A 22,309-nucleotide genomic window follows, 5' to 3' on the forward strand; every position below is an offset into this window, starting at 1 on the left:
TGTATGATGCAAGTAGCCTCAAACACGCAAAGATATGCCATGTGAGCCTCGTGCCCTCAGCAGCGCTCATATCTGCGGGTTGTTTTCATCGAAGAATGCCCATTTTTTCCAATCCAAAGCACATCCTGTTTTATTGCTGCACCTGTCTTTTAATTTCATTTCACAAGAATGACAATCTTATCTCGGAATTCCTAAAGTATGAGGCAGAGAGAGAGAGAAAGTCGTCTCTCACCGGGAAGTGTGCAGATAGCATAGATAAGGGTCCCAACACCCCTATTATAAATGGCTGCGGTGCCGTGCTCCCCATATGTGCTCATAGTAAATAGTGGGGGGCCTTTTTGGACCTCACTAATCTGAACATACAGAATGTATAGACCCCCCCTGCCATTAGGACCGACGGGTGAGTGAGGAGGATGTCGGTCATGGCCTGGATGAGACGCCGTATTTGACAGGGTGTGTAAGCTCGACTCAGTCACACACACACACACACGCACACACACACACACACACCTCAACGTAAGACAACAACGAGTAATGAAGCTGACAGACAAGAACCTGTCGCACAAGCACAGGCTTAATGCTGCGGAATGAAATGTCTCCTTAGTTACAGTATTATGAAACAAAACAGGCCTGAAAACCACGGTTGCATTCCTTCCCACCCTGACACCCCACACCCATCGCCCTCACTCTCACATATCAACCACCCCATCTGCTCTGCCAACTGCTCCATTACTTCTTCCCTTCATTACTGGATCCCCCCCTTACATCAGCGCCCTGCACAAAACTGTTACTGGATTCTCTCAATTTTCTCTCTATCTCATCTGGGCTGATTTTTTTTTTTTTTTTTTTTAACTCTTCTCCCTGGGATTGGGCCAGAAACGTGGGGGAGGGGGGGGGGCAAGAAAATACTTCAGACATCCTAACCTGTATCCGGCTGAGCTTCTCCGTGGTAGCTTGACCCCCCCTGAAACAGCTCATCGTGCTCCACTGCACTCAAAAAGGACTAAGTCTGGGAGGAGCAACGTGAGGAAGATGAAGGAAAAGAGAGGAGGGAACTGTATTGAAAAAAAGACCATCGGAGCAGTAAAAAAAAAAGTTTCCAAATGCAGGAGGGGAAACTTTGTTTTGCGCCATCTTTTCTCACCTCTTCACCGCATGCTTTATCATTTATTAGAAACGCTTTTTGTTTGAGCGTCCCGAGACAAGGTGACGTAAATACTGCGTACCTGGACAACATGTACTGTTGAACAGAAGACAGAAGAAGTTACCGACATTCAACATTCATTTTATTGGTTTGGCTTGAATACAGTGGTTATTTCTGCCTTTTCTGGCATTCACAGATAAAACAAAGACATAATAACTGGGAACACACACACAAAACATAGCTTTCTGGTAATATCTGCGGCTCAGTCTAGTAGTTATAACAGATACACTAACTCTCCGTACCTGATGGACACAAATGGAAAAAGGAAACAATACACATGTAAAACTGTCCAAATACTGGAACTAATACTTTTGAAATTCTGCGTGGTTTGTAAAAGGAAATCGCTATTTACATTCAATTTGAATAATTATAATTTCCAGAAAAAAAACAGTATAATGTGAGTCTGCCATTAATAAAAAAAAAAAAACACTGATTATTCAGACATGTGATAAAATATATACTATTGATTATAATTAGAAGAATCCATTATGTATTTTCAAGTGCTATTATTAAGGAAGCACAGGAGGGCCGCTGGCGTCACAGCCATGCTGGCTCTCCCGTCAGAGTGGCATAAATCAAGGTGCAGCTCAGAGAGTCTGGGGGGGGCAAAGGTCAAAGGTTACAAAATTCAGTCAAGCCTCCTCCTCTGAGTCACAGTCAAAGTGGTTAGTACAGGAATACGGTAGTGATCGAGAAGGATGAGACCCCTCCCCATCGCCACCTCGGTTACACAGAAAGAGCGACAACGTCGTAAGTACAGAACGAATACTGTTATTCTCTGCTCGCACACAGGTTAAGCTGTTAGCGCAGTGGTACAGGAGGCCACTGAACGTGACGCTGGCTGTAGCGCTGGCGCCAGCGTTCCTTGTCATCACCGAAACGTCTGCTACTTGGTGCAGAGCTTTACATCTGAGGTCTGACAGTCGCGGTTCACAGCTGCTGCGTGAGGTTTTCCGAGCTTTGCTCAGGATCAAAACGGAAGCGGAGGCTGGCGTTCCGGCCTCCTCGCTCACCCGTGGCCCAAAAGAAGCTCTGTTTTGAAAGCCACCTTAAATGCACTGACCAAAAGCCTCCATCACAGAAGGAAACGAGTTCAAACTGGAAACTATTGACATTAGCAGCTTCTAAAAAAGAACACATCATTAAAAATATACATTTGAATATTATTTTTTTTACATATATATATATATATATTGTACTACTACAATGCAGTTCTTTTCACTGGACGGGTTTGACTCACAGTCAAATGTGCTTCTTTCTATGTCTCGTGTGAGTGTGTGAGCATGTTAGATTACCGTGTGAATGTGCGTTCGCATGTTTATCAGTATGTTATAGAGCAAGTGTGTGTGTTAGATTGTGCTCCTTCTCTTAGAACGATTCCCTTTCGCATAGTGTCTCTTCTCGCTCTGCTCTTCGCGCGTGCCGGCTGGTGTCCTCCGTGGATTTCTGCAGTCCCTCTTCTTATGTCTTCGGATTCCTGGGACGTTTGAGCGTGCTTGCTAACAGACGGTTTGCTGGCTGGACAGTGGACTCTCCAGGCTCATGCTAGCCGGGGACAGGTCTGGACGGCTGCACGGCTTAAACATGGAGGAGATGTAGAAGGCCTGCCGGCAGAGATGTGAGACGAGTCAGCAAACATACACGGACCGCAGACACTCACACACACACACAGCATCAATCATCCACTGTTGATAAACACCGTCAGACGTCCGGGTGTTTCAGGCAATGCAGGGAGAAACCAATCCAGAAGTCTACTGCGACCAGTGTGTTTCAACCTACCACCCAGTATGCGGTCAGCCCTCCTTGGATGAAGCCTGTGAGGACGTCAGACGGGTGGTGACGGTACTCGGAGATGCGGGTCAGGCCGGTGTAGATGGCAATCATGACTAAGAGGAACTGTATTAGTGGGCGGAACAGCCGTGCTCCCCGCCACGTGAGTCGTGCCTGTAGGTAAAACTGCGAAACAGAATAGAAATATTACTATTGCTTTAGTATACTCTACGCACAAATGACGTATGACATAATTCCTGCAAACACAGGCACAACCCTTTAATTAAATCACTCAGTTTGCTACCCGGAGGGGAAGGAGAAGCTTGGCACGGCTCCATTAACACGATCCAAAACCCGGTTTCCTCTCTTTGTTCATCCTCGTCTCCTGCACTCGTGCAGGATGGATGTTTGTGTCTGTGAAAACGGGGTCACGGTGCAAGAGCGACGACGCCTTTTGAGGAGGCTGGACGTTCAAAAATGGGGGGGGGGGGGGGGGGCATGTGACCTACATTCCAGGGATGAGGCCGACTCTCCCTGTGCTTCTACTGCTCTGCTTTTCCAGCTGAGAACAGGTGTCACTGTTCCTGCCTCACACTCTGGCAGCTGGCTGCAGTCCAAGCGGCGTGCAGGTACAGGTTTGACGGCGCCTCTGTTGTTTAGTCTGCCAAAACAATGGGAAGCTGCGAAAGTGCATGCAAGGTTGTGTGTTCATGGGAATACAGGAGGGAGAACAGGGGTAGCAGGGGCTGATTTTCCTCAGACCACTTCTTCCCTTCGGTGTCTTTTATTTCTCTCTCGTCTGAGACAAGTCGCTTTCTTTTGGCCTTCTTCTTCTTCTTCTTCTTCTTCTTCACCACATAGAGGAGGGCGGGATACTCCTTTACCGTCTTTTTGAACCTACTTCCCTAATTTCATTGACCCCCCACCCCCCTTCAGAATAGTTAATTCACCTGAATCTGTAGTTGTAAGCGTTCATGACTGAGACTCCACGAGGAGTACCGACAGGTTTTCTTTGGCGAAGAATGAGCTTTTTGTCTCAAGTCTAACTAACTGTCGTTTCTTTCCCACAATGCAACAGTGACTGGTGTGCAGAGCAGTGGGAGAGAAAGGCAGAGAAAGATGAAGAGATGGGGGGGAGGCTGTGGGGAGGGCTGGGGGGGAGGGCATGAGAGGGTGTATCTGGCTGAAAGAAGCCTGTCGATCTCTCAGCAGGCATATTCAGCCCTCGCCCGTCCTCCTCTAAATGAGACCCACAACAAGGCCTCCTCTGTATCTGCCGGCTCTTCATTCACATTCCCAGTGGAAAACATTCTCCCTTATTCTCTAACCCCCCACCCCCTCCTCCCCATCGCTCCATCCCATCAGTCCTTTCGAGAATTGCTGCTCTCAAAGATCCACTGCCTCACGATCAGGAAGTGTGAATGTATTTAACATGTCTCGGTGTGTGTTTGTTCGCATGTTTAATTAGTTTTCCTAGTTAATAGAAGTACAGAATGTTGTTAGCCTCTCTGGGTTGGTTTTAACTCCAATAAGTGGAACAAAAACAAGAGCAGTGATATTTCCTCCACACTGTAAACACAACACCAAATACTGCAATTACACACTTGGAAAAAATGAGTTGTTGGAGTGATTTGTTACAGCTAAATGTAATAGACTTTAAGAGTATTTATAATCAACACCTGGATGACGCTAATTCACCTGCCCATAAAAGGGCAAAACAACCATTTACACTCACACTCAATAAATTGTACCAGAAACCTGAGTCCAATCTCTTATAATAAAATAAAGCCAACAGCAATATATGACAATAAATGTAAATGTATTATAAATGTATCCGGTATTATATCGGTGTTTATTGTGATGGGTTGTGTTTTTTTTAAATATACGCTGCAATTTCAAGTACAAATTAACAATACATAAATGCTTAATGTGTCATTACAGGCTCATGTGACATGGGCGGATTTGATAAAAAGTAAAAGTATGATTGAATAAAATGGAACATTTTCATGTTGGTCTGTGGGGAGTGTCCTTTCATGGGTCAGTGGTTCAATTGGAATTTTTTTCTTTTCAGTTATATCAATGTCAAAATGTAGTTTAAACAAATGACATGGTCATTTCACTACTGCAAACTGAGGTCAATGTCAAATTCCAGATACGTGTGTGTGTGTGTGTGTGAGAGAGAGAGAGAGCGAGAGAAGCTAAGAGTAGATGTGACTTACTGCCAAGTAGAGCATGCTGTACATAGCAAAGGAAGCATGGCCAGAAAAAAAAGACTTTCTGAAAGAGAACATTAATTACACATTAGTTACACATTAACAGCGCTCGAGTTAAGTTATTGTACGCCCCACCCTTGGTAGGCAAACAAAATAATTTCTGAGCAAATAAAACATGCAAGCATGCAACATATACCTTCCTTCCTCCTCCATCTTTTCATTGGTCTGCTTGCAGACGCCCAGGGGAACGTAGTTGCCCGGAGTGCAGTTAATGGACGTGTAGGTGATGTTACAGATGTGCAGGAAGTTCGGGCGTAGGCGTCCCACGCTGAGTTTGGCCATATTGGTGAGAGACATGCCCACACAGCAACCGAACAGGAAGCTCCCCAGCTCCTTGTACAGGCGCGAAACATAGAGGTTTCGAACAAAAGCTCGTGAGTATACTCCTCGGAAACGAACCCGGTAACATTCACCCAGTGCAATCTGAGAGGGAAATAAGGAGGGAGAAACTAGTTAATATAAATCCGGCCGTTCCGCTGCACAGAGGCTGTAACCGAACTCCATGGATCCGTGGGAATGTGTGAAACTTTAACTGTGCAGCTGCCATTTGTCTTACTGTGATGCCAGTGATGGCGATTCCACCGGCAATGAGGAGACTGTCAGGGATGGCTTCGCGTTCCACGTAGGGATAGGTGATGCTGGCGTCTCCACAGAAGAAGCCTCGCCCGTATGGAGTCACTGCCTTCAACTCACACGCAAAAAATGGGATGGAAGCTGATGAGATGTGGGGGAGAGAGGGGGGGAGGGGACAACATATGGTGGGATGAATGTCTGCAGCATATTGTGCATGCAACAAAGATGACAGACTGAGATACTCCTTTGGAGGAGCGTGGAGGGAGCGGCTATGCGGCGCGTCAATCATCTGGTGGCATGATTCACGGATTCTCAGGGGATGAAACATTCCTCACATAGCTGCTTTCACCAGGGAGGAGGAGAGATGACAGATGGAGCGGGAAATGGGCATGACAGTAGAAAATTAAGATGAGGACGGAGGAATGAAGATACGTTATTACAGGAAAGTTGGGTCTGACAAAGAGACAATAAACCAGTTGCATCAAGAGCAAGGTAGGTAGGGAGAGAGGGAGGTAGGTAGGGAGGGAGAGAGGGAGGTAGGTAGGGAGGGAGAGAGGTAGGGTCCGTTGTTCTAGGGTGAAAACGCGATTTCATTGTGTGTCGGACAGATAATGATTAATAAGTATTTCATTTCATTTCATTTCATTTCAGGGAGGTCGGTAGTGAGGGAGTGAGGTAGGTCAATAATAATAAGTACTCAGAATCAGCTGAGAGCTGGCAAAAAAAAAAGAGCTAGATGGTCGCCACCAGCAACAAATGGAAATATGGGTCATGCAAAGCTGCTCACAAAAGCGCCCTACATCAGCGGTTTTCTTGCCAGGACGACAGTTGGTAGGGTAAAAGTTTAATGCTAAATAAAAGGGAGACTTGTTTGTCTGAGGAGGTAGAGCTTTTGTTCAGTGTTACGCTTTGTACTACTAGCCCGCAAAAGTCTGCGCGGCCTGTTCTATCCCTCGATCCCATGTCCCCTCGTCACCCCCGCGGAATGCAGCAAAGAACATGGGACTAATTATTAACCTCTGTGCCTCTTCCTGTCATCCCAGGCCTGCTGGTTGGCTGGAACGCACCCAGGCCAAAACAGTGCTCCTGCCAACAAATCTCTCAGACTACGTGACTGAGTAGCGCACAGGATGCACCCTCAAAATAAAGCCAACGGCAGCAACACACAACACACAATCAAGCCCACAAGCTAAAGTATGGAATACTAGCAGCAGGACTGACGCAATGACAATCACTGAGACACAGAATTCAAATAGTCTGTTAGTGACCTGCTGAATTCAGTCATGCTGCCCTAACACAGACAAAATACAGATAAAGGCCATCCCATCTTTAAAGAGAGGCCTTGGCAAGAGATCCTTAACACACAATAAAGACTGGCCGCACAAAACCAGAAGGAAGGCGTCAAAACTCCTGCTCTTTAAAACGAACTGCAGTTAAGTCTTGGTAATTTATTGTAATTTATGTAATTTATTGTCATTCATTGTAAGTTTGCATCTGTGGTGTAATTTTTTTTTATTTTATTTTTTTTTCGAATGTTGTTTTGCATAATTTGAGTAATTTAATATTGGTTTTATTTTTATTTGTATTGCGAAAATTGTACTGTTAAATGTCGATGATTTATGTACTAAGGACTTTCAACGGAAACAAGACCGCAAGGTCTTTTTTGAAATGCTCCTCTTAGACAGGATGTTTGACTGTATTTGTACTGTAATACATGCTACTGTGTGACTGTACTTGTACTCTAACATTCTATCTAATAAATATATTCATCATCCTCATCATCATCATCATCATCATGATTATTACTTTAGTTCAGGTTCTTTACATTAACACTGCTAGCTTGGCTAAGACTGCTGAAGTACCATCAAGTTAATAATTGGAAGAAGAATAAAAAAGGATTACTCTGTGGCAGTTTTCCTACTTCCCTTCTGCCATCCATATGAAACGCACAGAAATCTCTTAATCTCCTCGTTATAATCCCGTTATCTGTGTGTGGCGTCCCTCGGTGCAGGTGAGACACCCGCAGCATCCCTGCAGAGATACCATCCGGTTCCTCCGTGCTTCAAATTTGACTGGGAGTACATATTATACTAATTTATTATAATGCATTTCATTCCATTTCAAAGACATTTTAACTGAATAAATATTTGGTTCACAGGTAAAGTCACAAGCCTCCTTTGTGTGCGCTGATGCATTTGGACTTGCGTAACAGAATGTTTGAGGCAACATAATCAACCTACTGTCACATTTATTCCGCCGTCTATAGAGTGCTTTGGGCGTAATCGGCGCAGATTTATGGCAAATTGAGACTTCATGTTGCTTTCTAATCCATTAAGAGTTTTTTCTCTGCGTCCTCGTCGGTGCCTTCTCTATAATCAATATTCTGCTGCACTGAATGTGAGAAAATAGATTATCCATTAAGGACACTTTGTGGTTACAGTAGGAACATTGACTTCTTAAGGGATCAATTTCAACTCTTATAGGGGGGGGGTGTTGAGTGATGGGTTGTTTTCTCATTTGGATGGATTTGGCACAGATGTTTGCAAAGCTTCTCAATAAAATCATTCCATTCAATCTGTTACGCATTATCTGTGCTGTACAATAAACAAAGCAATAGTTCCAGAGACCTATCCAGTTATTCCAGCTACTCCGGTTCACAAACTGCAGTTTGACCGCCATGCTTTACAACTATGTTATAACTGTTATCACAACAAGACGCAAAAACCCTTCCAGAGGCCCTCCCATCATCCGTCAGGCAGCTGTGAGTAAACCTCTGCACCTGGCCCGGGTCTCGCTCGCAAGAGGCCGGGCAATGCCAGAGAGGAGGCAGAGCAGTGGCCAAAATGAAATGCGCCACTCTCTGGATCCGGCACACAAAGCAGGAATGCTTTCAAATGGTCAAAAGCGTGAGAAAGAAAGACGGGGGGGGGGGGGGCAAGAGAAAAGGGAGAGTGGAAGAAAGAGAGCAGAGGGGATGTGTGCCTCACTCTGAAACTCTTCTGGTTCTAATTTACACATCTATGACTACAGCAGAGAATGAGCGAGAACAACAACAACAAGCAACAACCGAGGAATCAAGAAAGTAAAAGGAAAGCCTACGATTTAAAGAGTATGAAGTGGCTTTAGTGTCATACTGCCAAGCATTTGCTGATCAATACAGTGTGGAACTAAAAACGAGGCTAAAAAACCATAGCCATGAGGCAAGACAATTGACAAATGGGGGGGGCAGCAACACTGGGGTGAGAGAAAACTGGAGCGATGGAGCCGAGAGAGATGTGGCAAGGTTCCTCTGTGGAGAACAGCAGACGGAGGCGATTAGTGGTGGTTCTGGAATGTGAGGGTCAGAGATCTGGGCTCTGCTGGGACCCGCTCTGTAAACAGGACCCCACCTCAACCAGCAGAATACCCCAAAACACACATACACACTCAATAGACATAAAAACCACACTGGGATGCAAGCAAACCAAAACTCACGACCAGATAAACTAACACACAGCTAAACAAAGTGCCAAGAAAAACAACAACCAACAACTAAATAACCCAGCTGCAGCCAGACGGCCCTAAAGACGAGCGTGGAGGCAAACGTCCTTCTCATTATCACACACGTGAATCCGGTCCGCTGGATGCTGGCTAGATTTAGACATTGATTAGCACCATTTTCTGCCTAAAGCCATATCCAAGCTATATTCATTGCAACCTCCAATACTTGCCTATGCCCAAGCTAGATCGCTCAACATTTGCCCGTAGATAAGGATGGAGGACGCACAATTAGAGATGTGTCGACATAACTGGTCTACAGTTTAGGACTAGGCTGAGCCTGGGATGTTGCTCAGCTCGCCCCTCATGGGTGGTCCGTTCTTGTTCGGCCCCGCTCCAGTTTGCATGTGCCAATGTTTCCCAGAAGAATTTTAATCTATTTTGTTGACCTCCGGGTCCACCACACACAAAAAAAAACAACAATAATAACAATTAGCCGAAGTGAACGGTGAAATTCCATCATTTTAATCTTTGCCATTTTAGTCTTTGCGTCGTGACAGCCCACGTAGCATTCCCATGAACATTCATCTGCATTGCTGGGTGGGCTTACTGCATTTATTTATGCATAAAAGATCTCTCCATAAGGTAGCATCAGCCTGTTCTTCCATCGAATCATTACTGTCCCCAACACGACGACGCAAGGACGGGGGGGAATGAGTTCCATCTGTCCGTCACGGTTTGTTTCCAGAGCATTACCAGTATTTTTTTCACGAAACTTTCTAAACGCAACTGATCTGGTGCCTTCAGCTCTTTAGGGACTTTAGTCATTTTTAGTTTTTCCATTTCCATGGTTAAATGGGATTTGTCTCAGATTCCATGGAGCTGGTATTTCCAATGTTCTATCGAGGGGCCGTTACATATTTTGGGGATTTTCAAACATGAGTATTCATTGACTCTTTTTTTCTTCTTCTCAGATATCCAATTAGTCAGAACTTCAATGATCAGGGACAGGTTACGTAACCTTCCACTCTGTAAATACATTTCTGTTATCAATGAAACGCACCCGTGGTAGGAGAGCAGTTTGAGCCGGGGCAAAACCGTTGGTCCGCGCACACAAAGGAGGCAGAGGCACGGACTGTTGCACCGTTGGGCAGGTAACGCTTGCACAGGAGGGGGAACCCATTTGTAACAAGGCTGTGACTATAATTGCCACACATCTGCCCCAAAACCCAATTGAATCACTGAGTGTGTATTCAAGTGTGCGAGTTTCCCAGAAAGTGGCGCTTCCCTTTTCCTCATTGGATAAGAGTCGGCGGCAGCCCCTTGCATTGACAGGAACACTTTTCCTTTTCCATAACAGTCTGGATTACTCCCGAGAGGCTGCTCTGTTTTGTCTGCGGCACAAAGAGTCGAATCACTGAAGAACAGAGAGGAGCAACTGCCGTCTCGGATCTTTATTATCTGTTAACATCAACATCTGCTAGCGTTGGACTCCTTTACGGCCTCTTTTGGGAGAAACCCAAGACTTGTCTTGTTTTTAAAACATATACGGCGCATTCATCCATCTCATCTGTGATCACAGGGAGACAGGAAATACAAGCGCCACCGTGAAAAAAAAAAAGGTATCTATACCTAAGACGACTTAAAATGTGGAAAGCTACCATTTCTGAGACTTGACCTTCCACGGCCGCACCACGAGAGCGCTTCTCGCCCCCCCCCACTGTTACTGTTACAGCTGGCCAGTGAAGGCATGCTTCCCGCAGCTGCCCGCGTTCTCTCCACACTTCACTGACCTGCTTCCTGGAGCCTTGCTCTGGCGTTCAGGGCATGTGTGGTGAGGTCTGAAGAGGGTTGTCTTGTCTGCCTGTCTGATTCTGCAGGAACACAAAGGATCTGCCACCCTGGAAACTTTATAAGGAGCTTCTCGGGCTGCGAATATAAGGGTGTGCACGGTGACGCAGGAGCTGACGGTCTGCAATATGAGAACGACACAGGGTTTGAGGCTATAGAGGAGGTATTTGATGAAGGGCAGACCGAATGTGACAGTATTGCATATACAGGAAGGGATGAGGGCTGCAGGGCTGTGTCTTTTGTTTTGGCGGGAACAATACAGTTGGAACAACTTCAGAATGGAATTTAGGAGGGTGAAGGGAGGGAAGACCAGCAGGTGAGATGTGAGACAGTGATTAAACGTCCCAATGGTGGGTAATCATACCTCGGTGTCAGTTCTAACAGACACCAAGATGGAGCTTCTTTTACATTCAGGTCGGCAGTTTGATGGCTATTCTCTCCGAACCCACTGCAGCTAATCAGCACTGAGGATTAGAATACTCCACACACACACATATTCACTCATTATAGCTAATTCCTCTGGACCACCCTGGGCACTTAGAGAAGAACCTTCGAGGAGACGATGGCAGCTGTCTCATTAAAACTACATTTGAAGCTATTTGCTGCCTGAACATTTCCTATCCTTCTAGTACTTCCTCTCTAAGCAGACAGCTTGTGGGTAAGATGCCTCAGGTGTCCATGGATCTGACCCCTGACCCCTACTGTAGATTCTCCACATCTCGCTCTGCTCTCCTGCCCCCCCCCCCCCCCCCCCCCCCGCCCGGGCTCTTCATTCATTCAGGCTCTCACTTACTTGCCCCTCAGTTTGAGACAAATGTCGCGTTTCTAAAGCCAGAGCCGACATTCGGTTATTGAGTGAAAGAGCGCGCATTGACAGCGAGACGCATGTGCCCACACAAACCTTTGGAGGAAGAGTGCCGCTAATGGGTTTTTGAATCTCTGTGGTGCCTGTCAAACAGGAAGGAGATGCATTAATACGCCAACGAGGCAGAGTTTAAAAAAAAAAAGAAACGGAAAGCTTTCTTCTCCAAGCTAACGATTTGACTGAACCGTTTTCCACGGCTCGCCGTCTGTCAGCTGGAGAGCGATGCCAATGTGTTCCATAACTTCACAGAGCGCATTTGATCGGCACAGCAGAACACAACCAGCGAATGTGTCAACAAACGCCACACACATGGCAGCAGCAGCCGCAATGACTCATACGCACAAACGCACATGCATAGGAGACAATTTGATATTTCTGGCTCTGCAACGCAGCGGCATGCTGTGACGTGCTGGCCTCTCGCTGTCTCGCTCACTTGGCAGCTTTCTCTGCCAGAAGAACAGAATCCCGCGATAAGCGCGCCACCCGCCCCAAAACACTCTTAGCTAACATAAAACGCGCACGCACCTCGCCATTTGAGTCTCAAAACAGCTTGTCTGAAGAAAAGAGGAGGGGAGAGGGAGAGATAAGCCGGAAAGAGGGAGCCCGTTTAGAATTCAGATCCCTCAGGTAGATACCGGTCAACTCGTCCCGGCATGCTGCTTCACGTCTCGAACAAAAACACACGCAGAACAGCGATCGACTGATTACAACTTTGTCTTTCCTTTGTGACAGAGAGCGTGTTGCGCTTCAAACCTGCTCAAAGAAAGAATGTTAAACCAAAGAACGAGCAGATCCATGCAGTTTATCGACGCAGTGAAACATTTAAACATCTAAACCCAGGCTTACCAAGAATGAAACACAATTAACCTCGACAGGAAGGTTAAGCCTGCAGAGTCGGTTATAATGTTCCTCTGAGCGGCGGGTTCTCAAGGGTCGTTTCCCAATTACTCTTAAGACAGTCAATAACTGGCTTTATTAGGGTGATGACAGAGTCGGGGGGGGGGGGCACCTGCAGGGGTTAGGGGTCAGCGATGAAGGTGGGAGGCCTGTCCCTGCATGCTCAGGACATATGGCAAACCCTCTGACCTCTGAGTTGATGGGCTCTTCAAAACAGCCACAGGGCACAGCTTCCTTCAGCTCCCTCTTGGTCTAACCCCTACAGCCCCCCCCCCCCACCCTCCAAGAATGCATGAAAGCACACAAGCATGCTGCAAACGCTGCGGAACCGAGCTGAACAGGAGCGCGAGACACTCCTCATAAGTATGTCAGGAGAGCCCAATAAACATTTAAAACGCATTTAAGTTCAGTTAACGATAGCACATTAGGTTTATGTTTACGTGAGAAGGCATTGGAAACACCTTTTTATTGTGGAATTTGCTCGTCGGCTGCATTTAGGATGGGATGCTTCAGGGTTGCATTCCACAGTTACGTAGAGAATGAGTCTTTTTACAGCATGTCTAATAGCAGTGGGGTCAATGCCTGGGGGGTCTGATCATGATGACGCTTTCACAGGAAACTTGGGACAGTCATGGATATGAGAAGAGGGGGGGGGGTGATTTATTTTCATGAAGCGATGACTTTCAAACTTCCTCAGATGAGTCAAAGTCATGCTTCTGCTGATATTTACTTCACTTACTCGTTGTTTAGCAGATGGTACACTGCTAAAGAAACACCCAATGGGTTAAAAAAAAATAATAATAATATTGTTCTTAACAATCACAACGCTGGAGATAATAAGCTGGAAACGTTGCAAGCAGGCAGCAAACAGGGGTTTTGTACTTGGGGCCCCCCATAATGATTCTGGTCAGCCCCTTTTCATCAAAGAATCTTTCAGTCACAAGATTAACGAACATTAGGAATCCTGCCCGCCGTGCTTCGCCGGAGGCTCAGTGACCCGGCCTCCGCGACCCGGCCTCCGTGTCGTAATCGAGGAGCATAAGAAGGGTCAACGCACGCCGTTATGGCCATTATATGCACAAAGCAACACTGCTAAGAAATGTGCGGCGTGATCAGCTAATAGCATTGAACCTGCAGGGTTTAGGAATAACGGGGCAGCGAGTGCAACCGCCTCGTACGGTTGTTTTTGTTGCACGGCTTGTTTCCTGCGCTTCAACTGCCAACGAGGCCGAGACCCGTCAGTCTGCCTCGACGGGTTCCTCCTCTCCCGTGTTTGCTGCTGCATGGTCCGAATAGTCTCTCATCCCCGCTCGCATCCACGCCACAGTCGTGTGAGACGACGGCCAGACATTACACAACGGCACCTCGGTAGTAATCGCCGTCTCGTACAGCAGGTGGGAAGGGGGGGGGGAAGCGATCTTTCGGAGGATTTCAGGTCATTCCGATAACAAGTCTGAAGCGAGGTGGAGAGCGATCACGCACTTTTACCCAGAATATCTCTAACGGGTGACTTTCACAGGAGACATATCTGGGCCACAAGCTTCCACAGAGATTCCTTTTCTACGTTTACCTCACAGCTTGCCAGTCGATTCCTGGCCGATTATTGATGCGCTTGAAAACAGAATAATCCCCAATCTGGGTGTTTATGGAGATGTTTCTACCAGTAATGCATCATTTGTAGATATATTTATGTGAATGAAGGATTTGGAGGGTTATTTATGTCACTAACAATCTCACAGGTCATTGTGATCCTATAAATTCATTAATTTAACACTCACACATTACTTCTTGAGTAGACTTATCAGCTGTGCGTAATTACGCACCAGCGCGCCTTAGAGTGATCGTTGCTCGTGACTCTGTTTCTAACTCTCCCAGCGAGACCTGCTGGTCAATGTTATTGAGTTTTCGGCCTGCTCTCCGGTTAATTATCGGTGCCTGACATCCAGTGACCTCTCAGTCAACGGTGGTACAAAAACACAAGCGAGGGCCATGTTTTCATCCAAATTCCCACGTTCTTCTCCCGGGAACTTTGGGGGTTGCCATGGGAACAGGTTAATTCCCGGGACATCCGCTGTCCCTGCCAGCTGAGCCCCACGTGCATCTGACTTCTGGAGAAATGCTTATTGTGAACGTTAGATCCCAACCCCGCGTGTTTTTCCAAGAGAAAGCCCCCCCCCCCCCAAAAAAAGAAGACACAAAAAAAAAAACATTATACCATAAACAGCTGATGTTTATGACGAGCCACGGGCGTGCGTGGCTGCTTGCGTTATTGTATATTCGTTGCGTTCAGGTGTAGTTGTAAAAGAAAACAATGTAATTATGGGTGTTGATATATTCTTACCGACGAAAAGACATATGACATCCAACCCGACAAGCATCTTCCTCCTGGTGCAGAACGAGCTCTCCTCCTCGGGCTTCGCGAGGAACCGCTTCCCGGCGCCGTTCTCCTTCCCGTCTCCGGCTCCTCCGCAGTCTGCGAGCCGCAGCTGGAGCTCCCCGTCCCGGGGCAGCGTGTTGCTCTGGGTACCGCTGGAATTAAACTGTTGCATGCCTCGAGCTAATGAGACTTAAACAAAAAAAAAAAACAATAAAGTAAAAATGGAAAGTAGCTGCTGGCGCGTCTGTTTGTGTCGGAGAGAGGGAGGAAGTGATGGAGATTCCCAAACGCGTCAGTCCGTTCGTCGTCGGTGACACGAATCCATGTCAACGAACGTTTGACAGCAGACCGGAGCCTGGCCGCGCACCGACCGACCAACCCGCGGACGCGCTTGTCATCCAAAAAGAAAGATGGAGCCTAATTGGAGACAGGCGAGGACCCGAACCCCCCCCCCCCCTCGGGTAAAGTTCACCTCGGTTAAATCCGTAACTTCTCGCTGCGCTCTCGAACGTCCCGAAAGAACCTGCAGTCCCGTTTGTGTTAATAAATAAAAAAAACTTTCAAAATAAAATGCTCCTCCGAGTCGGGGAGTTGTAACGCAGTAAAAGGTCCTGCGAGGTCCTTCTGCTGGTACTCGGTTTGGCTTCACGCAGCTGCGGTTCTGAAAACCTCCGCGGTAATAAAAAAAATAATAATCAATGATTAACGTCGAGGCGGGCGATCGCGGAACGTCCGACCCACCTGACCTGACGGCTCACTGGTCCCACACCGGGATATCTCCCGCCCTGTCCCGTGGAAGTGTTCCACCCATGCGAGGACACATCCCACGAACTCACAGCCTGCAGAATAATAACGCCGCTTTGGAGCGACTGTGTTCTCTTTTCAGAGCCCGTAGGAACACAACATCCGGATTATTATTTTTATTTTCAAGAAGATTTCATTATTTTAATTACTTCGCAATTGTGACCTTCATACAACATAATTGATTATGGTTTATTATATCATAGAGGCTCAATCATATTTATTAGACCATCCGTGTCATTAAAAATAAAAGACTTTCGTTTAACTTTATCCACAGCGGCTTGAAAAACTACTGTCTAGAAAACAAACAAACAAAACACAACCTACAGGCCTACACCATGTTGTGTTTCCCCCCCCCCAAAAAAAGTTTGTGAAAGCTAAAAATAAATGTTCTGCATGTTTCAGCGATTGCCATTGTAACTCAGTGATGAATCCGGGGTTGTTCCTGACGCCTTGCGCACTGATAGTAGTGAGAGTTGTCCTGCCATCTAGTGTCAATCCAAGGCATGGCTAGTTTTTACTGTAGTCAGGAAGGACATATTATAAGCTATTCTGGGACATGCTCTAAGAACATAAAAAAAAACTCACAGCTAAACAGAAGTACTTTCTAGAGCTGTCTGAAATACCTGAAGCGATGGGGGGAATGGCCGATGGGAAAGAGGGTAGAGAAGAGTACGGGAAGTCACAAGAGAGGAGGGTCAGAGCAACTGGTGAAACACAAGTGCATAATCTGACAAGGACCAGATCTGTAGGCGGAGGTTGGTGGGATGATGACCTGAGACAGGTGTGCCTTGTTCCGATCAGTCCATCCTCCCGCTGCTCTGCAAAATGAGCAAACGCATAGCAACCCTCATAGAGTCCAATGCAGATGTTTCACGTCAACCTGCTGAAGGAACGGGAAATCTGGGAAATTCCACCCCGTGATCAGATGTTTGTCCACACTATGGAGGAGGAAGATGACGTGATGGATTCCTTGATCTCTCCCATCTCTCCGTAACACAGCAGCAAAATTTGTCGAAGGAAGAAATTGCTGTCTCTGAGCCTTCTACAAGTGAATGACTTTGATGTTTATACACTCCCCACACTGGGTGGCCACATTGAGTGGGTTAGCCAGCGAGTTCATTGCTACTATTGGCCTGTGGAATGGCTACGGCAGGTCCTCCCGTCTAACTCTTCCAAGCTTCTCACAGCTTTTAGGACACTTCAGGGACTTTTTCATTTAACCAAGATGCCCTTTGGTCTGCATGGGGCTCCTGCAACCTCCCAGAGGCTGCTGATCCACGATGCCATCAAGCTGAAGAAGGAGTCTTATCTTGTTGACTCGTGGGACTCCGGATGCAGCTGACAGGTACCGGCAGGGCAAGCGTACCATGGGTCGAGTGGTTAAGGAGTCAAAAACTTTGGCCTGCTAGAAGCTCTGACAACAATATCAGAGCTCTGGTCTGCTGTGGCTCATTGTACCACCATGTTCCACCTCTCAGTGCCACTTGGTTTTCCTGTTTGTGAGGTTAACAACACCCAAAACCTTACAAGGCCCACAGTGGACCGCCAACCTATGTTAATATCACAGCCTCACAAAGACACATGAACAATGTGTTCCTGTTGTTTGTGGAAATAGTCATTTCAAAGTTTTCAGCTATTAAATTAAGTTTATAATTCAATTCAGTTTTATTTATATAGCGCCAGATCACAACATAACGTTATCTCAAGGCACTTTACAGGATTAGCAGGGAAAGACAGAACCCAACTTGACACACAAGAGCAAGCACTCTGGCAACGGAGGCAAGGAAAAACTTCCCTTTAACAGGCAGAAACCTTGGACAGAACCTAGGCTCATGGTGGACGGCCATCTGTCTGACCGGCTGGGTTGAGAGAGAGAGAGAGAGAGAGAATGGCAGGTCGGAGGCGAGTCAAAAACAAGGAGATGGATATGGAAGCGATAGCAAGACAGAGCAGGAGCAGACAAAAACGAGATGTATATAGATGTATATACTATATGATTGTGGAATCAAACGAGAATTCAGTCAGAGCTGCAGCTGGTTTGGGTTTTGTTTTTTGAATGATGGGACGCCTCAAAAATGCAAAACCTGCAAATATTTCTCAAACACTTTTTCAGCTTCATCACAGAAACATGTGATTTCTCAGTATATTATAAACCTACGCATGACTGGATGACTCATAACAATGCGATTAAACTTCTGCTTTTTCCACCCTGTTCATATAATAGCTTCTTTCTGCCATCATTTCATTGAAATACAATTCAACTGATCTGCAACAGTTCAGGTCCTCAGCCACTGTGGCTTAAAGTGAACGACATGTCCGGGCATGTTATTTATTTGTTGGGTTATTTGACTAAAGGTAACCTTTGAGCCTTCGTGGTGTGTGATGACACATACCCCAATTAAAGCTCATCCTGTTTTGCTGCCAATGAAACTTTCCCCGAAGTCAAAAACAGAGAAAATGAAAGCATGTCTATACTGACCGCAACCACAATTTAAATGTTGATGGGAATTTTCAAGAGGTTTGAGATCAGGATATTATTCAATTGTATTTATTTGGTGCAATTCCTCCCCGGATTTGGTATGTCACATTAGAGACAAGATAATATTTAATATAATAAATAGTTAATTATTTATTCTTGCATTGTTAAAGATATTCAGATTTGGGAAAAATGCAAAGATTGACTTTTACACAGTAGAGGTGTGCGCTTGAAATATAATTATCATATGTGAATGTCATTAAACCTCGCCCATTATTATTATTATTAGACATTATCTTCATCTTCTTGACCGTTTTTGTCCGTTACCGGGTCGTGCTGGAGCCTGTCCCAGCAGTCAACGGGCGAGAGGCGTGGCGCACCCTGGACAAGCCGCCAGTTCATTGCAGGGCCACACACACAATCATTCACACACACATTACCACCACCTAAGCTGCATGTTTTTAGTGGTGGGAGGAAGCCGGAGAACCCGGAGAGAACCCACGCAGACATGGGGAGAACATGCAAACTCGTCACAGAAAGGCCCCAAGTTGGATTCGAACCTGTGACCTTCAGATTGACCTTTACGGTGGCTCAGTGCCTTACCACTGAGCCTACAGAAGTGTCACGAATATAAAATATTAATTTGGCCTGCATTTAATCTTTTCATTGAATAATTATAAAGGTATTATATAATTACATTCTGCGTGATTAATATAGCCATTTAATCCCCCCCAAAAAAGGAAAGAGGAAATAGGTTTAAAACTGGCAAGGCAAGGACTTTCACAAACAAAATGTAAAAAGCACTCCAAAACACTATTCAGAAGGTCAAAGTTCTTCACTCCTTCCTTCTTTGTCTGACAGCAAGACTTGTTCCTTCTTTTAGGGTGAGTGGAAGAGTGTGCGTGTGGGAGGAAAGGGCCAGTCCCGAAATGTAGGCCTATTATGTTGTTTGTCTTTAATATCATACAGGGGGGAATCACCATCTGGATTCCTCTTTGCTCTCCAGGGCATGGCCTAACACAGTCAGATATAAAAAAAAAACAACACAAAAAAAAAGGTCCTCATCACACGCACACGCTGAGCTCAGGAAGCAAGCACGCTCAAAGTGCTTTAGGTGCATTGGAGACGTAACTCAGCGCTTCATCTCGCTGGTTGAACTCCCCACACGCAGATGCTCTGAGCGTTTCACTGTGCTGACGATGCCACAGCCCGCCCAGAGCTCCCTGATCCATCTCCTGCTGCTGTGGGTCGCCATCCTTTCCATCACGCAGACTGTCTTCATCATCTTCTTCTTCACTGCCGGACGTCATTTCGTGGTGAGGCCTCTTCAAATACCCGGCTTGTATTTACAGATTGCTGTCTAAAAATGATACGGTAGCGACTCCACGGTGTAAGCAACACGGTTTCGCTGCGTTGCACTCGAGTGACGGGGCTGATCCGGTCGTCAGCCCTGGTAGGGTATGAGAGCACCTGTGCAAGTGCAGCTGTTCTTTCTTGTGGCTTCTGATTGAAACGACACCTGTTTGTGGTGTGCAGCCGGTTACGGAGACCCCCCCCCCCCACCACCCCCCATCATGACTTCTAAACACTGAGAGGTTTTGAATCATGTTCAAATAGAAAGGTTTCAATTCACGCGGCAGAGATTTTGCAGAGGAAACATCACAACTCACCATAATGTTTAGGAAATATAAGTTTGGTATTATTGTTGCATACAAAATAGCATAATATCACTATGTGTGTGTGTGTGTGTGTGTGTGTGTGATGGGGGGGTGTGGGGGGGACTTTTGATGGAAACGGCACTGCCATTAGAATTTTTGCTAAATACAGTAGACTCTACTGTATTCTCTATTGCTCTACTGAGTAGAGCAATAGAGAACTTGAATGGAATTCCTTCAATCCGATCTCCATTCCAGGGAACGTTCGCTGTCCAGAAACCCTCGTGAAATGAATTCCGAGCTTATTTTTTCTCTTTCTTCCTTTTAGTCTCAAGACAGCAGCACCGCAGCGCCGCAGCGCACAGTCCTATCCCAGACAAACGCCACACCTTCGGTAAGAGAAAAACACAGCTTCAGGTTGAGTGCTCTTCCTCTGACCCTCACTTTGTTTATCTCACAAATAAAACAAACCTATTATCCTTAACTCACTATCTATGTGGCTTTATTTCAACCTGATTATCTTCTGAGTTGCTCATGTCAGACGGTTTAACCACGCTCCTCACTTGCCGGAGGAAGCACAATGACGTCAACCCCACATTCGGGGAAATGCCATTAGGCCGAACTGCGTCTCTTTCTTTTCCTTCTGAAAACACTGAATGATCGTCTGTGTGTAGCTGCTGTCACTTTTTAGTAAAGAGGTGCAATCTTATAGCCACGTTTGCAAACAAATCTAACACCTCTTCTTCAGCTTGTCCTTAAGTTAAATCAGAATCACAGTTAGCATTACATTTAAATTCAGATTTGACAGAATATCGAGATTAATAGATCTCTTTCGCCTTTCAGCCTCCACCCACGAATGATGAGCTTCTCTTGGGCAAAGGCCGGATGGTGACCTACAGGGCCACGGAGGGTAAATGCTTCCTTTTGTCAGAATGATTCACAAGAAATAGCCTCGCTACCCAGTCAGGCAACACGATGATACATGCAAGTTGTCTATAATATACATATATACATATATAGTATATATACAATATATAATATACAGAATGTAGTTTTAAGGAAATAAACTATCCACTAATAGCAGCCTTTCTATCACCAACAGTCAACAGAAGAATTGAATGGCAAGCAAAGAATCCAAGCAAAGAGCTAATTTCAGAAGAGGGGAAAGATCTGACAATTATTCTGGATGGATATTACCTCCTGAATCTCCAGGTGACATTGAAGAGATCCGAATGCCCGTGTCGTGGAACAGCGGGATCGGAATGCGCGGTCAGCCTGTCGTACGAAAACGATGTTCTACTTCAGGGCCGAATTGACAACAACACATGCAGCACAGGCCTCCTCGGAAAGGTGGAAGTCCTGAGAGCTTTTAGCACCCTGGTTTTCAACAGCAACCTGCCAAAAAACGGACTTGACGAGACCGAATCCCTCACTCACCTGGACATCGTCTACATATTCAAGCCATATATGCCACTCTGATGCATTTACACGTGTATGTTTTTGCCATCCTTTCCTTGTTTCAGGAACTTGTCCAGCTCTGGGAAAGCATCCGCAGTAAACCTGCTCAAATGCAAATGTCCTCAACAAGATCCCCAGATACACAAGTCATGTAATATTCTCGCTGGAAGTAAACGCAAGGACTGTGTGTGTGTGTGTTATCCACAGGCTTGGATGATAACGTCACACAATAAATTCTGGACCGATAAAAACAGAAGTTTGGGACCAATTTAAATTCCTATTGATTTCTTGTTTTGGGCCTGTAGAATAAATGCGTCATGCAGCAGCTCAGGATTGACACGATCGAACGCTACATGTCTGCCCCTCTGCTGCAGCACGGAATGCACAAACGGCTCCGCTCACGTTCAGCATCGGCTTAACAGAATGAATGTATTCATCTTTAAGCGTGTTTTATTTCTTTTTTGAACGGCAACTATTTGTTACCTGAGGATTTATTTCTTATGTATTTATGTTTTATTTATTTGTAGTTTGGACATGCAATTTACATGACAACATAAAGTATTTAAGAAAACTCCATGTCAGTGAGCAGCCGATGAATGTATGTCACTGTGTGATAAATGGATGTCATT

General features: G+C 45.9%; 1 protein-coding gene across 1 annotated transcript; it reads right to left on the reverse strand.

Moving 5' to 3' along the window:
* Nucleotides 1-2,703: 2,703 nt before the first annotated feature.
* Nucleotides 2,704-15,459, reverse strand: ppap2d (phosphatidic acid phosphatase type 2D). The gene is made up of 6 exons (XM_068750178.1): nucleotides 15,252-15,459; nucleotides 5,804-5,961; nucleotides 5,384-5,670; nucleotides 5,194-5,251; nucleotides 2,984-3,160; nucleotides 2,704-2,808 (listed from the first exon to the last, which is right to left on the reverse strand). The coding sequence occupies exons 1-6, from the start codon at nucleotides 15,457-15,459 to the stop codon at nucleotides 2,704-2,706; spliced, it is 993 nt and encodes a 330-aa protein (XP_068606279.1).
* Nucleotides 15,460-22,309: the final 6,850 nt, after the last annotated feature.

The sequence above is a fragment of the Brachionichthys hirsutus genome, chromosome 16, assembly GCF_040956055.1.
Source record: "Brachionichthys hirsutus isolate HB-005 chromosome 16, CSIRO-AGI_Bhir_v1, whole genome shotgun sequence".
In the NCBI taxonomy this organism is placed as follows: domain Eukaryota; kingdom Metazoa; phylum Chordata; class Actinopteri; order Lophiiformes; family Brachionichthyidae; genus Brachionichthys; species Brachionichthys hirsutus.

Coding starts and splice junctions, on each gene's coding strand:
- ppap2d (XM_068750178.1), bottom strand. CDS start 15,459: ATGCAACAGTTTAATTCCAGCGGTACCCAGAGCAACACGCTGCCCCGG. Junction 5,671..5,803: donor TCGCCATCACTGGCATCACA/GTAAGACAAATG, acceptor TTTCCCTCTCAG/ATTGCACTGGGTGAATGTTA. Junction 3,161..5,193: donor ACAGCATGCTCTACTTGGCA/GTAAGTCACATC, acceptor TCTGTTTCGCAG/TTTTACCTACAGGCACGACT.